At 42.8% G+C, this 17,530-nt stretch overlaps 1 protein-coding gene across 2 annotated transcripts in view; it reads left to right on the forward strand.

The window, feature by feature from the left end:
* Positions 1–1,953: 1,953 nt before the first annotated feature.
* glra1 (glycine receptor, alpha 1) overlaps positions 1,954–17,530 on the forward strand; it is a 57,312-nt gene continuing 41,735 nt past the window's right edge. Inside the window, exons 1-3 of one of the 2 annotated variants that reach the window (XM_088989888.1) lie at positions 1,954–2,702; positions 13,584–13,708; positions 15,358–15,369. In XM_088989888.1, the coding sequence (XP_088846014.1) occupies positions 2,647–2,702; positions 13,584–13,708; positions 15,358–15,369 (193 nt within the window). In that variant the 5' untranslated portion in view covers positions 1,954–2,646. The remainder of the gene's footprint in view (positions 2,703–13,583; positions 13,709–15,357; positions 15,370–17,530) is intronic. The other variant, XM_088989889.1, reaches the window with a different exon arrangement.

Consider the following 17,530-nt stretch of genomic DNA (forward strand, 5'->3'; position numbering starts at 1 on the left):
TTTGTGGCAGTTTTGGGACACTTTAACTCATTTTTATTGGTGTTTTGCATTTGACTAAAAATATCAGCCTGCATGTTTTGGGTATTTTAGTCAGTTAGGAAAAAAAAATGGTGTCGGTTGTCCTTTATGTGTTTGAAGTAGCGCGAAGTTGCCGCTACAAGTATTAAATGTCGTTTTAAAAACAGTGAGTGTGATAATTGCGATTTTATAATGATTGATGAGCCTCACCATGCCAACATATCTTCTTATTTTATTTATATATTTTTTCACAATATGATTTCTGTGGATTTGTACGTAAGCACTAATTCCCGTTACAATGCCGCAATTAAGGTATTGAAGTACCTTAACATGTGCAACATTGATTAAATGTGTCATATTAATGAGCAACTCTTTTCATCATTGTACAGATCTTGTTTAATTTCAAATTGTCCCAATTTTAGCCTCTCAAGAGTCAATTGTCTCCATGTTTGCATTCCTGCGTGACTGCAGACTTTTCTTTTGCTTTTACTTTGGAAAACAACGATCCATTTTTTGCAGATTTTATGACCAAACCACGACCGTAAAAGTGTGTTAATTTAATTAATGACAAAAATGTCTCAGTTTGATGAAATGTGAAGAGAATCAGTTTTCATGAAGGACCGGAGAAATCAGAAATTATTTTGGAGTTATTGCAACTCCAGTAGCATCCCCGAATGGATTGGGTTTGACTTTGGAGATATGGCTGGTCGCAATCATGTACACGAAACACTCGGTGTAATTTCCTGCGCAGATGTTGGGAAACACTTTTGTGACTATAAATAGCAACCACATTTACACGAGCAGCTTTAATGGACGCATTACACTTGAAATATTCAACACTGTGCTCAATGTTCATCCATAGGCTTCCTGGGAATTGTGTGGAGACGCCCGACCCGAGTGTCCCCCGTCATTCAAACGACGTAACAACATTAATTCCATTACTCGCTAATTAGACTCTCGCGCGACAGCAGAAATCCGACTTTGTTGCTTCATAAGCACGCAGGACAATTATGTTTGTAAAAATACTTCACAAAGGTTGCAGAGAAGATTGTTTCTTTTAGAGCAGCGAGAATTAATTACTTACTTAATACACAACGATTGCGAAAATTGATTTTTCATTTAGAGATGTCGCTTATCTTCAAAGTGTCCACATGTCATCCGTTGTGAAAGCAGATGGTTCAGCTTTCTTCTTTTTTCCGAAATAAAACATTTGCAAACTTTTACTTTTACATTGGAAAAGCAAACTTGTTTGGGGGCCATTTTCGAATTGATTTTACAGACCGGACCAGTAAACTCATCATCAGCAGTTTATCAACAGCATTTTCGGCTCATTCAGTTTAAAATGCTGTCCTATTTTACAATACTCAATTGGAAAAAAATTGTTGCAGCCTTTCATTTGACCATTTTCTTCTGTTAAAGTAGTGAGTTAATGTGTTTATTTATTCGTGGCTATATTGTAAATTATCTTTTTTTTAAATTTTATACAAACATTGATCTATTCATGGGCAGTGATCAAATATATTGTGTATCAATTTTACATCATAGAATAAAAACAGTTTTTTTAAAGCTGTTTCACCAAACTGAGTTTTGTTTGACCCGTTTGTCGACACTTGTTCACTTTGGACAAGAAAATGAAAGAGCAAAGTATAATTAAAGACATTCCTTTTTGTTTTTGTTTCTGAACATCACGGAAATTGAGTTTGTCCCACTGTGTCACCGCGCGGTCTCATGACGTCACTGTACTCTAACTTCCTCTTCATCATATCAATTGAGCGTCGTCTCCAAAATGTTTGAGTTGGGTTGACAAACGTTAATCTCAGCCAATGAGCGACGAGAATTCTCGGCCAGCGCGCCAACAGATTTGGTGGTAGGCGTGTCTTAAGAGGGGGGCGGATCTGGCGCTTAGTTTGCTAAATGACTGCAGCACGAGCGTCACACGCGGCCGTGGCGTCCCTCCTGACGTGACGATTGACGCGCACGGCGCCGCGCTCCTTTCCACTCAACTTGATCTCGTTGGTGGCGGCGTCGCAAGTGGCGTCGGACCCGACACGGAGCGGCAGACGCGGCGCGCATGGGAGCGTCCGCCGGTGCGTCAACACACCATGGCTGACGACCGCGCGCGCCCCTGAGCGTGTGCACGGCGCCGAGGACCAGCGGCATCCTCATCCTCACTGTGAGGGGGCAGCGGGGGGGATTCACTCACTCCCACTTGGATTAACACTTTGCGAGACCCCCCACCCCGCAAAGGAATATGGCTCATTTTCGCGCCAGCCGTGAGGATCTGTAAGCAGGTGGAATTCCTCTACCTCCTCCTCTTGGTCCTTTTGGTCCCATCCCACTCTGGAGCCCCAACCAGGACTTACCACATCACCTCCCCTCCCCATACCTCCCTTTTCCCGGAAAGGACACAGGTGTGATCGCATGGCCGCTGAGATCTGACGGACAACCCCTTCACTCCCCCATCCCGACTTCCCCCTGATTCCCAAGTCACCTTGGAGGTCCCCACACCTGCGCCCCCAACGCCCTCCTCTTCCTGAAGGGAAGATTCCGACTGGCACAGTACCCCCCCCCCCTTTCCCTTTCCACAGTTGACCCCCCTCCCCCCAAATCTAAACGAGACTCTCCAAAATGTGCCGGGTGACCGCGCTCAGCATCTACTTATGGGAGACGCTCGTCTTCTTCAGGTAAGGATGATCAGTGTGATCGCCTCAATCAAAATGATTGCATATGAGAATGTGTGTCCCTTTTTGGGGTGGAGGGTGGCACAGGCGTGCGGCTGAGGGTGCCCGCTCCAGGAAGGCTTGCGCAGGTGGTTGTCTCACCCAATGGGAGTCCTCATTTGGGCGTGATTATAACCATTTTCCATTTCATAAAGGCAGTATAGTGAAAAAGTGGGCGGCAGGTCCGCATCGCAGTGTCAAGCTTTTTGGTGTTCCAATCTCATGTCACGTCGTGGAACGCAAGGAAATTATTTTTGTCGACGGGAAGAACTGGCAACCAATCTGTTTGGCTATATGAGTGACTGCTTGGTTGATTGATGACCTGTTTGCTTTTTCTGTCCGCGTGGTTTGACGTTGATTTACGACCATTCCATCATGTATCTGCAAGCGATCTAAAACTGACTGGCGACCAATCATTTTGGGTGGTGACCAGTTATTTTTAGTTTTGGTTTGGTTGGTTTGTGGTTGCATACAGTCATTCTTCTCCCGCTCAGAGATGCGTTATTTTCATGGTCGCCACTGGCCTAGTCATCGTCCTGTGCCATCATCCACTGCGCCAATGGACGCCGGAGTGACGTTTTGTGTTGTGAAAACTGTAAAAGAAAAATCAGGAATGAAAAAAAAGTCCGTTTTGTGTTGTTGGCAAAGGAAAAAAGGGAAATTTAATTATCACCAATACCAGAGATTGATCATTCCACTGTTTTGGTAATTAACATGATTTTATGCCTTAAAAAAGAATCAACTTCTCCCTTCTTTCTTGTCACCTTGAAAAGAAATTATCTGAGAAAAAAATATTTAAAGGACAACCGACGCCTCCGGACAAGTTGTGTCCATAATTTGTAAAATCACTTCAAATGACTTCTACTGAGCATATTTTACAAATATTCCACAGCATATAGCTATATTCTACGTTTTAAGACTCGCGCTGACCATTGAGGAAGTCTTGTTTTCGAGTTGGTGACGATTCCTGACGTGACATCACGTCAGGAACACCCCTGACCGAGAAAGTGACACAATGCATTTTGGGTACTTTGTTTGGTCTGAAAACTTTGTGTTGATCTGTGTTGATGGCGAAATTAGAAGGAAAACACATAAATAACGCAATGGTGAATCCTTGTGTGTTGAACCAAGACTACTATTTGATTTTATTTGACACAAATTTCCAGCAGACAAATCAGCCCATTTCCAACAGAGCTTGGGCGCCATCTTGTGCATTTTCTGGGACGCTACATTGGAGGCCTGGCGGCCTCTTTTTTTTTGGCGGCCTCTGGCGTCACTTTTTTGAATTTGGAAAAGGAAAAAAAGGATGTAACATTTTATATATTTTGTAAATATTGCAGTGTACGGAGTTTTTTAAGTTGGCAAATTCAAAATTGCAAGAATTTACTTTATTGGGCATTTTCAGAAAGTCCCGCCCCCAGTTCGTGACGTCACGCCAAGACGTCTTGCATTGCTGGAGAATCAAAACAATGGCTTCAGATTCGGAGAATATGCTTTCTTGTTACACATCCAGTTATGAATATGATTCAAATAGTTCTGAAGAGGATACATGTTTGCAATCGATTAAAGAATTTATTCCGTGAAATTTGAGGCAACATTGGGAGGGAAATGTCTCACCCAAAAAGAGGCAGAAAATGGCGACCAACCTCCTGTGAGGAATTAATCAGCCCGTTTCCACAGGCTGATAAATTCCTTATATGGAGTTTGGACGCCCTCTTCTGACACAACACGAGGTTTTCAGCCCAAACAAGCATTGACATGATGGAAGGACTGCTACAATGTGTCCTTTTTTTTCGGTCAGGGGCGTTCCTTCAGTGACGTCACGTACGGACGGACTCGTCACTAACTCAAAAACAAGACTTCCTGAATATTCAGCGCGAGTCTTAAAACATAAAATATAGCTCTATGCGGTGGAATCTTTGTAAAATACGCTCAGTAGAAGTCATTTGAAGCCATTTTACAAATTATGGACACAACTTGTCTGGAGACGTCGGTTGTCCTTTAAGGGACACATGAATGTCAGAGTCAGGCCACAAAAGAGAGCGACATGTACAGGTCGCCAAGCCATTTCCATTTGGCTTTTTCCTTGCATTCATTCGCTTGTCCACATTAATCAACACGTGATTGGCTGCCTGAGAGCGGGGAGGGGCCAGAGTGTTCTCGCCACACTGAGTTGTTCGACAGGGGACCAATCACATTGTGTTGATTGTTATGCTCTCTTATTGAATCCCGTGAAGGAATATAAATGCATGTTTTTGTTGTATGCAAATGTTGTCAGGGGCCTCCTGGCTCCTTCCTACTTTATTGCGCCGCGCCAACATGATTAATTCTGCACGTATATTCAGCACTCACATGCACGTTCATCCGCAGCGAAATTGCTTCGAATCTTTTGTTCATATTACATTTTTTTTTAACCTCAAGCGATTCAAAACATGCCAATGGTGAAAATATTCATAACATTCATGATGATTCACTTAACACGCAGATAGGCTAACGGGTTAGCTTCATTTAGTGATGCCACCCACATCACTCACTGGGCCCCACCATCTTGGTGCCCCTGGCATTCGTAACGTGGCGTTTAGTCAATGAAATGCTGTCGGGATATCGCCACCTCAGCTCCCCGTCTTGAATGTTGTTTCATTGATACCATCGCGCATTGCACCAATGCACCCGCCTATTACTGAATATTGATCGGCCCACGGATGGCGGACCTGATGAATGCGCCTTTAATGATTGATGTTCAACTACTGCGAAGAAAGGGTTTGGTGAAAATGTGATATATATTACAATGTTGAGAATAATTTCACTTTTGGTTTTCTGCCAAATGAAAAACTTCAAAGCAAAAACCATCAAGTGGAAACACTGGGATATGCTTCGTTGTTGTCACCCAAGATGATGTGGCGGCCCACATCTGGCCCTTGTTTCTTGATTTTGACACCGGTGATGTAGCCCCAGGCCTGTCAACCTTGGCTAACAGCTGCCCTTATAAATGATTACAATTCCCGTATAAAAGTTGTAGTACGCCGTACGCACGTTACTTGAAATGAAAAACAATAACGCCACCTTTACTGCGCTTGTGCATGTTATGCTTTTATCAATCCGACCATATGCAGCGATTAAAAAAAAAAGGTATGATTGAGGATTTGCTGTGAGAATAGTAACAGTTTGCTGAGACAATCGTAGCAATCGGCGGCAGCATTGTCGTTGGCTACCAGCAGTTGAGATGAACTGGATTTGAACCAAAATGGTCCTTGTAGGATCAGTTCACAATTAGTTTTTGCCCGTATAAAAGTTGTAGTACGCAGTACATTATTTTAAATAATTAAAAAAAAACATAAAATATGGGTAAAACGTATACGTTGACAGCTATGTAGCCCGCCGCTCAAATGTATCTTGTATGCTGTTGTTGAACGCCTTTGGGTGTGTGTATACAGACCGGAACTGAACAAACTCTCCTGCTAGCTTGCGCCTGAAAGCGGTTTTGCCACTGAGCTACCCCCGCAGGCGGAAACATGTTGATCAGTGGCCGCTGATTGATTGGCGATCAATGGCTGCTTTGGACGAACGGTTGTGCCCATCATTAGCGTGCTTGCTAGCTTGATCGGGACTTAAAGTGCAGCGTCTGACCTTTAAGCATGGATTTGAGCGTTCGATAAAAAGCATGGCAGGATACCTGACTTCTATATGAAGTGGGTTTTACAGGACGGTGAGATGAGTCTTGAATTCTCTTTTCTCCACACAGTGCGAGGAGAGATTTGTGCTAACTTCATGTTCCGAAGAGCGAGACATTTCTGTTGGAATCCACTGAGCTATTTTAAAGGTTCATTAGAGGAGACAATCAGGTAGAGGAAGTACATGGGAAGTATACAGAATTACAGGGTGGTGTCTAAAATGAATGCTTGTTTTGAAAAGGTTTATTCCTGGTTCTTATTGACCACATTTTTTTGACCATTTTTTTTTCATACTCTTGATCTGCTTTTGTTTTTGTAAATGACTGTTTTTTCTTAGTTTTGTTTGGTTCTGGGATTGTTAACGTTGTATGTTTTTGTTTTGTTTTTTTCGAACGGGACGAAAACCACTGAGCTTTTAGACACAAAGCGTTTCAGTTGGTCCCTTTTCTGCATGTGCCAGTCTCCGCTACCTGTTTTCAAATGACAATACATAGATTTACGCTAAATCACAGTGTCAAAGTCAAGGCTCGGGGGCCCAATCTGGCCCACCACATCATTGTATTTGCAAAAACAAATAAAAAAATCCATGATGCTTGCTAAAGAACGACCCAACATTTCAAATTGTCCCATGTAAAGGACAATAACCGTCATTATTTTTTTACTTCAAATTTGAAAACGAGTTATTCATTAACTCATTCACTGCCAGACAATGTGCAAAAATGTGTCCACTCCAGTACCAGGTTTTTTTGTCATTTTCACTCAAATTGCAGGACCAACAGAGTATTAGGACTACATAAACATTCAATTCAGCGTAAGAAATCCTCAGAAAAAAAGAACTAATTCCTAAGTTACCATGTCATGAATGGTGTATTTTCAAAAATGTTCCATATGTAAGATGCACCGGACTATAAGGTGCACCTTCAATGAATGACAAATGTTTTCCAAATATGAAACGTAAACATATAAATGTTTTCCAAATATAAGGCGCACCACATTATAAGCGGCTAAGGTAGAGGGTGGGGTTATACACGCCTTCTACAGGGTGATATGGAATTGGTAGCTGCTGACAGGAATTGCGCGACCTGTTGTGGCTCAATATTACTTCACATATAAGGCACGGACGGGGTCATCTTTTGAAGAAAATCAAGGCTTTTGGGTGCGCCTTATTCACCGGATAATACTTGAATGTGTTTTATATATTTATCAATTTATTTAGGGAGGGGGGGGGGGGGGTTCTGATTTATTTAAATAGCTGGAGGTGCCGCACAGTGTTTTTCTTTTCAAATCAACCGGGAAGCAGGTCCATATATAAACAGTGCCAATTTTTTCTATGCGACAGCATGCAATAAGTCAAAGTGATGTGACTGTATGAAAACAGTCACATGGCACTGCCCAGGATTATATAATCATTTTAACACTTTCGTGCACCTATCATAATGATTCGTAACCCCGAAAAGCTTAAAATTTCTATCAAAGTCAGCTTTATTGTCAAATCAGCTAATATGCATGACATGCAGCACAGATGACATTACTATCCTCTCGGACCCAGCGTGCAAGGCACTTATAATGACTTTGATAGACATAATAAACATAAAAATGCCAATTTGCAACTGATTATTTTCATCCACACTGAATATTGGTCACTGATTTTTATGTTTGCGGTGTGTCCTTTCAGTTATTCCCCTCAGTTGTGAGGTTTTTTTTCCATACGTCCTTCAGGCAAATGTGTGTTCATTTGCAGTTGATGTACTTGATGAAATGGTCGTGGTTTTTTTTTTCCCTGCATGTTTGGTTGTGCCGCATTGCTGTAAACCAACGTGGCCCTTGAGCCCAATAAAAAAAAGCTGCTGCTTCAGGATCGCACTCGGTTGTACGTTTTTTTTCATTGTGCCACGAGACGCCGTTCCTGCCACCGACATCACATTAAAAGACTTGCTTGCAAGGAATAAATGAATCATTTTATGACCAAAACATTGAATAAATGCATGCGAATGGAGTGTGCTCTTTGGGTTGGGGAAGCGGATCTTTGCCCAAGAGAAGGAGTTCTAAGTGTCTTTGTGTTCTTGTTTACGAGGGAGGTCAGGATGGAGCCGGAGAACGACATGCGGATTAGAGCAGCGTCGGCTGTGATGCGGACTTTGTATCGGTCTGTTGTGGTGAAGAATGAGCTGAGCCAAAGGGCGAAAGTTCTCGATTTACCGGTTGATCCACGTTCCCACCCTCACCGATGGTCGCAAGTAGCCAGTGCCTCATAGTTAAGGTCAGAAGCTCGGTCATGCGGGAGATGATCAGAGTAGAGCTCCTTCACATCGAAAGAAGCTAGATGAAGTGGCTTGGGCATATGATTACAATGCGTTCTGGATGCCTCCCTGTTGTGGAGATGGGTCAAACAGGGAGACACAAGGACGACACGGGACACGCTGGAAAGACTATGTCTCCCGGTTGGCCTGGGAGCACTTTAAGAAGTGCTGGAAGGAGTTGCTGTAGGGAAGATAGTCTGGGCTTCTCTGCCAAAAGTCGTTGCCCCCGCAGTAGAAGATGAATGGATTGATTAAATTCAGCACATCAGATGTTATTGTCACGTGGTGTGTTGGCTGTTACTAATGGTTAATCAATATTATGGGGTGTATTTAAATTTATTTCCCAGGGGTTATAGGTCGTTATCCTTCGATGTGGGGTTTGTCTGGTCTGTGGAATGGGTGTTTATCTAATGGTGTGCAGTGAGTTAGGAACAATTATCCAATAGTAGGAGTGATTATTCTGTTAGGTGTTGGAATGATTTATTGAGTGGTATATGACGTGGTGTTTAAAGGACAACTGACGCCGACCGACATAAATTGTGTCCATAATTTGTAAAATCACTTCAAATGACTTCTACTGAGCGTATTTTACAAAGATTCCTCCACATATAGCGATATTTTACGTTTTAAGACTCTCGCTGACTATTCAGGAAGTCTTGTTTTCGTGTTGGTGACGATTCCTGACGTGACGTCACGTCAGGAACGCCCCTGACCGAGAAAGTGACACACAATGCATCTTGGGTTTATCCGTGTTGATGGCGAAATTAGAAGGAAAACACATACATAACGCGATGGTGAATCGTTGTGTGTTGCACCAAGACTACTATTTGATACTAGTTGACACAAATTCCCATCAGACAAATCAGCCCATTTCCAACGGAGCTTGGGCGCCATCTTGTGCATTTTCTGGGATATACATTCGAGTCCAGACGCCTCAAAATAATACGGAAGGACTTCTTTAATCAATTGCAAACATGTATGATTTCCTCTTCAGAACTATGTGAATGTTATTCATAACTGGATGAGTAACAAGAAAGCATCTTCTCCAAATCTGAAGCCATTGTTTTGATTCTCGAGCAAGGCAAGACGTCCTGGCGTGACGTCACGAACAAGAAAGTTCTGAAACTCGCCATTTCCGATGTCATTTTGAAGTACAGTAAAGTCTCGTTATATCGATATCGGATATATCGATAGTCCCGGTTATATCGATACTATTTCTATGCACGCACGGAGAAAATTACATGCAAACAGGGTCGGATATATCGATAGTCCCGGTTATATCGATATTTTTTCGGACTCCATTGAATATCGATATAACGAGACTTTACTGTAGTTTTGGGACAACTTCAGTCATTTTTATTGGTGTTTTGCATTTGACTAAAAATATCAGCCTGCGTGTTTTGACTATTTTAGATGCTATAAAACGTTTTTCTGATGTCAGTTAGAAAACAAAAAAATAGTGATTATTTGGCGGTGTGAAGTGTGCTGAATATGATGATCTAATGCATTAGATTCTAATGCATTCAAAGCGATCGTCATCTTCTGGGCTGAGTGTTGACAGTGATGGTTCTGTGCTGCAGTGTGTGAAGGGTGTCTTTTCTCGTGGTGTGTTAAGCATGATTATCCTTGCAAGAGGTGTGAGATTGAAATGGATTTTCTTGTATTGAGAGCTGGGTTGGGAGTGATGAGCATGATTTTGCTGCTGTAAATTGGGAATGTCTCCATAGTTAGAGTCAAGCAGGCGTCTACTGCAGATCGAGAGGAGCCAGATGAAGTGGCACGGGTATATTTCTAGGATGCCTCCTGGATGCCTCCGAGAATGTCCCTCCCACAGAAGAACCCGGGGACGACTCATAACATGCTGGAGAGACTCTGTCACCCAGCTGGCCTGGGAACGCCTCAGGATCGGCCAGGAAGAGCTGGAAGAATTGGCTGGGGATAGGGAAGTCTGGCCTTCTTAAATAAAGTTGCGACCTGATGCCGGAATGGCTCTTACAGACCAAACTACTGCACTACTGACAATTTTAAATCATTTTTGATTTCGATCAGTGGAAGGGATGGAAATTCCCAAATATATTTTTATCTGATCCCTTGATTAATTGAAAATAAATAATCATGAAATTAATTGGGGGCGGCCCGGTAGTCGAGTGGTTAGCACACCGGCTTCACAGTGCAGAGGTCGCCGGTTCGCGTTCCGGTCCGGCCTCCCTGTGTGGAGTTTGCATGTTCTCCCCGGACCCGCGTGGGTTTTCTCCGGGTCCTCCGGTTTCCTCCCACACTCCAAAAACATGCATGGCAGGCAGATTGACAACTCCAAAATTGTCCCTAGGTGTGAGTGTGAGAGTGACTGTTGTATGTCTTTGTGTGCCCTGCGATTGGCTGGCAACCAATTCAGGGTGTCCCCTGCCTCGTGCCCGAAGACAGCTGAGATAGGCTCCAGCAACCCCCGCGACCCTAATGAGGAATAAGCGGTACGGACAATGAGATGAGATGAGATGAGATGAGATGAGATTAATCGGCCCCCTTTTTCTGATACTGCGCTGCTCTGTCGGAAGTGCTGGCTCTGGTGTGCCTGGTTGAGTGTCATGTGGGGCCAGCATGATGAGCGAGTGTCTCTTGAGGGGGAGTGTGAGGGTGGGGGGGGATCACGGGTGTTGTTTGGCGAGATGAGGCCAATTAGGAGTTGAGGGGTCTTCAGAGGAACATAATGAGCAACACTTAGCGCTAATGATTGCAGGCCGACCTTAGCGCAGGCCTCCCACTCACCACCCGCCGCCTGCACATTACACAGACGCGCGCTCAAACACACGCGCATCCACGGCAAGTTTCTTGTTGGCGCCATTGATCCGGAATAATCACAACAAGCCTAACTTTGATCACGAGGGCGAGAGAACAGGGTGCGACGCCTGCGGCCTCGGCTTACGAGGCTTCCCGTTCTCCCGAAACGTCTCCATTCTGCCTGCAGATGTGTTTACCGGCCTGTTTCATGATATTTCATACAGCACATATGAAGGCTTCCGAAAAACAAAATAAAAATATAATTTTCCTAAGCCCTTGAGGTGTTCTGGTTCTCCAACTAAATCTCAGAGACGTTCTTTTTAAGCTGATCTTTCAATCGCTGTTGGCCACTTTTGCGTATGTTGTAAAAAATGGCATCAGCAGTTCCGTCACCTTCAAAGTCATTCATCGCAAATCAATTCATGGAAATGTAATTGATGACTGAAGTAAATGACCTTTTCTACTGCCTCAACTGCCCTTGTCACAAATAATATACTATTTAAATAGAATTATCAGGACATGCAACACTGTGTGAAATGTCACGGTAATTCCAAAGCGGCAAATTGGAGAATCTCCTTTGAAATTTATCTTGTCCGCCACATGGAAAACGCTCGACCAGATAGTGGACCAAATTCTTGAATCCAGAAGATACAGTTTATTGTGAAATAATTCAGAGTAAAACAGTAATCAATAAGTGACTCATGATGAAATGTATTTATTTTGATCATCAATTGTTGAACTGCTTCTTGGGAAGCAACGAATGCGGTTCCCAGCAAGCGAAAGAAATGGTTCCGGTGGTCTATTTCAACCAAGCTCTGATGTAATTAGCAGCGCCTCTCGGTTCGGCCATTTACGGGTCAGTCCCGACCTCGCTGGACGGGGCCACGGCCAGCGCTCTTATTTAGCGGTCAGGCTCAGCCGCCATCCATGATGTCATCGAGCGCTTACTTCCATCTCTGGAATGTTGGCGGCAAGCACAAGTGACAAGCAGCAAGCACCCGAATGTTCCCAATGGAAGACTTTAGGATGCAGTCATACGTGTAGGACTGCTGATCTGAGCTGGAGTGGGCGGAGTTACGCCCTGGACTGTCACCATTCAATGATGAGGCCTAAACTGAATGAGCTCGAACTTGTCGAGAGCATGACCAAAATGCCATTTGTGGAACCGATGCCCAAAATCCAAAATGTTTGTCAAACAACAGCCTGATAACTTCATGCTCACATTGACAGTGAAGATGGGTGAATAGAAATATTATTTTTTCCAGCTCACTGCTGCCACCCGACATGTTGTGGCATAATGTGGTAGTGCACAGAAATTTCGCAACGCAAAATCAGGACTTCCCTGTACAGTATCCAGACTACATTATTGTAAAAAAAAGTTTTATATTGTTGGGGGCGGGGGGTGGCACTAACAATGAACCGCATTATCATGCCGACGTTTGTTCTTGGTTCTTGTTTCAACAACTTTGACATTGGAGGTAAATGAGTCCAATGTTAATTAATTGCTCATGCTTGTTGTGTCAATTAGCATCTTTTAATTATTGCTGTTACAAGGCTTTTCTGGACAACCTTCCCACAGACACATGCAAACACATACAAACAGTGTTTGTCGGGGTGTGTGTGTTGACATATTATTGTGTAACTCACAAACATTTCTGTACCAGATTGTATTTCATTAACCTGTCCACGTTTCTCAACCATTTCAATTGATTCAATTTGCCATTATAACATGATTCACATTACATTTAAAAACAATGAGTGGGCAACGCATGTAGACAGACAAAAATTAAACTACTCTCTGGCATATATTCTTTATCCTCTGCAAATTTTTTTTTGCTTTGTTCAGTTATGTGTCTTTAATATGCTGCCCTCGGTGGCTAAGGTGAACATGAAAGGGAGCAGAACGATAGCCATTCAATTGAAGCAAGAAGTGTGTCAAAATTTTATTTTTATTATAAATATCTTCAAACGGGTCAGTACAATATGTTTTTTTTAATAAAGTAAAACATAATGAATTAATCTGATTAAAAACACAAATATGAAAAAATAATTTCCTTTTTAATGAATCCATTTGCATTGTGTGTTGTGTTGAACAGTCTGGCAGCATCCAAGGAAGCGGCAGCCCGAAAAGCTGCCTCGCCGATGCCGCCGTCCGAGTTCCTGGACAAGCTGATGGGAAAGGTTTCGGGCTACGATGCCAGGATCAGACCCAACTTTAAAGGTAGGAGTGGTCACCCACACGAAACCTTTTGCTGTCACCACTAAAGGGAAATTTTATCAAAAGTGGTCATCGTGACAAGTTTGTATGTATAATTGCTGTGTTCGAAATCGCTGGTCAGTGTTGTTGGTGGACGCTTATCACAACTGAAAAATCAACTTGGTCTAGCAGCATAAAAAGTTAAATACAACTGAACTGTTCTTCTGAATTAAAAATGCATCAAAAATTATTTTGGAGCATATCAGGAGGTATGAATGAGCGAATGATGCCGGATACACCCATTCATCATCTCCAGCCTCTGAATCACTACACAGATTTTTTTGTTGACATTGACATGACATTGGGGGCTGTCTTGTTCCACAATAAATCCCTTTCATCGAGTCAGTAGAATCGATGATTCCGAACACAGCCTGTGACTTGAGATGAATCCATTTGACTTTAGCAGGGGTATCGTCGCCGTTTTTAAATTGACACATTTACACACACTACAAAGAAGCCCCATGGCATGACACATGGCACCTGATGTTGGATAGCCGCTAGCTTTAGCCTGTACCCAAATTGTGTTCTTCCACCTTAACTCAAATTTCCAGATAACGCAGTTGGTCGTTTGAGCCTATCTTTAATCAACCTCGCCTATCGAGTTGCTCTACCTTAAAGGACAACCGACGTCACTTTTTTGTTTTTTAACTGACACCAGAAAAACGTTTTATAGCATCTAAAATACCCAAAACATGCAGTGTGATATTTTAGTTAAATGCAAAACACCAATAAAAATGACTTAAAGTGTCCAAAATCTGCAAAAAATTGACCAGAAAGTCCCGCCCCCGTTTCGTGACGTCACGCCAAGACGTCTTGCATTGCTTGTGAATCAAAACAATGGCTTCAGATTCGGAGAATATGCTTTCTTGTTACACATCCAGTTATGAATATTATTCAAATAGTCCTGATGAGCAAAGCATACATGTTTGCAATCGATTAAAGAATTTATTTGGGCCATTTTGAGGCAACATTGGGGGACAATCTCTCACAAAAAAGAGGCACAAAATGGCGACCAGCTCCGGTGAGGAATGAATCAGCCCGTTTCATCAGGCTGATATATTCCTTCCATGGAGTTTGCCTCCCTCTGCTGGCGGCTTTTGGGTGTAAGACATGGTTTTCAAAAAACAGTACAGCAAAATACATTGACGTGATGGAAAGACGCTACAATGCATCTTTTCTATGGTGAGGAGGCGCTCCTTTTCTGACGTCACGTACGGACTCGTCACCAACTCAAAAACAAGACTTCCTGAATGTTCAGCGCGAGTCTTAAAACGTAAAATATAGCTATATGCTGTGGAATCTTATTAGAATACGCCCAGTAGAAGTCATTTGAAGCCATTTTACAAATTATGGACACAACTTGTCCGGAGACGTCGATTGTCCTTTAAGTTAAGTTCCCGCACTGTTATTCCAATTCAACCTTATCGTGTTGTTAGGTTATAGGGTGGATGAAAGGGTTAAATCAAGCTTGTGGTGCTAAAAGGAAACAATGATACTCCATAAGGAGCGCGGTTGGACGGAAAATCTCAATTGTAGAGCGATGACATCCCTGATTGACTAATGCTAATGCTAACGTTGTTTAATCATTTCATGTGCTTGTTCTCAACTTTCAGTGTGGAACAAAGGTAAATGAATGTGAAAATGTCTGATCTTTCGAGATCACCCCTGCACCTCTTTTCCCATGTTCCTTCTCCAGTCCTCTTATGCACCCGGCTCGCAGGATATTCCCACCGCCGCCTCCGATGCTAGCTGGCTACATCGCTTGTAGCCACATGCTATCCTTACTGCTTGTTGTTGTTTTATTTTTATTTTACTCTGATGATGATGATGACTATGACACTGACAATTGAAGCCACCACCACTCCCTCTGCGATAGGACGCTCCCCAGTTGAAGACACGTCACAGGTTTCTCACTAGCAAAACGAGTCACAACGGGGGGAGGAATAGATTACAGGCTCGGGGGTTTGCCACTGAACACTTTGACAACTTGCTTTGTTTTATTTTTGTCAGTATAAGTTAGTTTGTAAATCGCTTAGGCACCCAGCTAGTTTTGCTAAAACTTTCTCTCCATGTTGCAATTTTGCCAACGTAACATTTCAGTGTTTTAACGAGCAATTTCATGCTAACTCAAAGTCACTAGCGACAAAACAACAAAATATTGAAGTGACGCAAACTCGCTACTGGATCCTTTGGACAGACACGCTGCCGAATTGGGCCAACTTTCAGCAATTTCGCATGAGCACCTCATTAACGAGTGTATGAAGGAAAGTGTTTGATGTTTGCAACGCTTTTGAGGAGGAGCAGGATCTGATCTTTATCTCAGGGATAGTTTAAGAGATAATTGTGACGAGCTGACCTGGATGTCTGCGCTCTGTCACGGCTGTCGTGTCGTCAGCCGAGCGTGACAACTCACACTTGCTCCTTCGTCATGCACTTTATTTTGTGTGTGTCTGTGTGTGTGTGTGTGTGTGTGTGTGTGTGTGTGTGTGTGTGTGTGCGTGTGCGTGTATGTGCGTGTGTATGTGTGTTGGCTGTTGTTGTCAGCATAAGATTGTGTGTCTGAGATTGAGCTGTGCTGCACTAGTTTGGCTTTTTTAACTTTTTTAACACACACACACACACACACACACACACACACACACACACACACACACACACACACACACACATACATACACAATCCACACACAGAGATTTTTCGCTGAAGCAATTTCTTGATTTCTTCAATAGGAACATTTATAGAATCTCAGAATTGGGTCACGATATGTTTCAATTTTGATTTTTTTTATTTCATGACCAATCATGATCTATTCCCCTCATATTTCACGCATCTTATTGTATTATATCAACCCTCGCGGAAGCTAGGGTCCTCTGATAACTGGCCTTTTACTGAGATTGAAGCCTTGACTGTAGAACAGCAGGGCTGCCGAGAGGGTTAGATTTTTTTTTCCGTTGACCTCATAACTCATTATGACTTTATCCATTGGAATGTGTAATTACACAAATTTGATGTTATTTGCTGTTTCGTGTGCTGTTATACCAATATATTTATTTTTATCACTTCTCGACCTTTAAATTAGCCGTTAGCATATTCACAATGCTTCAGTTATTCCCTACTAGCAAAGCAATACAAAGGGACCTTTAGTGGATTTGTGGTAACTATCAAGGTACAAAAGTAGAATCATCCCGTCCAACCAGACAAACTCTCATCTTGTCACATTGCTAATTGTATATTTACAAGAGTGTTAGCCACTTTGGTGAAAACATGCTATACTTGAGCTAAATCTTGCTACACCAGTATGTTAGCATTTTTTTTTCTAAATTATCCAATTATAAAACAATTATAAATGTTCTATAAGGAACTTATCTTTAAAAAAGTTTTTTTTTTTAGTTTCTTTGGCTGACATTAGGTGTTAACAAGCAGCAGTGGTGCCAAGGAGTTATCTAATCAAAGACTCAGCTAACACGCTAACGAAACGAGTTGTGCCTGAATATGTCCAGGTGGGCTGCGCTTTATGATCTGTCAGCACTGACGTTGATTTGCTGCGATCAGCATTTGCTTAATGGCCGCTTAATGCCACGAATAGACAGACAGTAATGAGGCCCGGGGCTGGAGGAGTTGTTGTGAGTGGGGGTAGGAAGGGTGACTGCGGGGAGTAAGCTAGCGTGCGAGTGGCATGCTGACCAAGAACAAGTTCAGATGCTTTTAGCCTAGCACACACTCTGGGTGTCACGTGGGAACTCCCAAATGTCAGTTTGGGACATGGGGAAGACGGCAGGAACAGG

This window comes from Hippocampus bargibanti, linkage group LG02 (assembly GCF_051943395.1).
Source record: "Hippocampus bargibanti isolate YZ-2025 linkage group LG02, ASM5194339v1, whole genome shotgun sequence".
Taxonomy (NCBI): Eukaryota; Metazoa; Chordata; class Actinopteri; order Syngnathiformes; family Syngnathidae; genus Hippocampus; species Hippocampus bargibanti.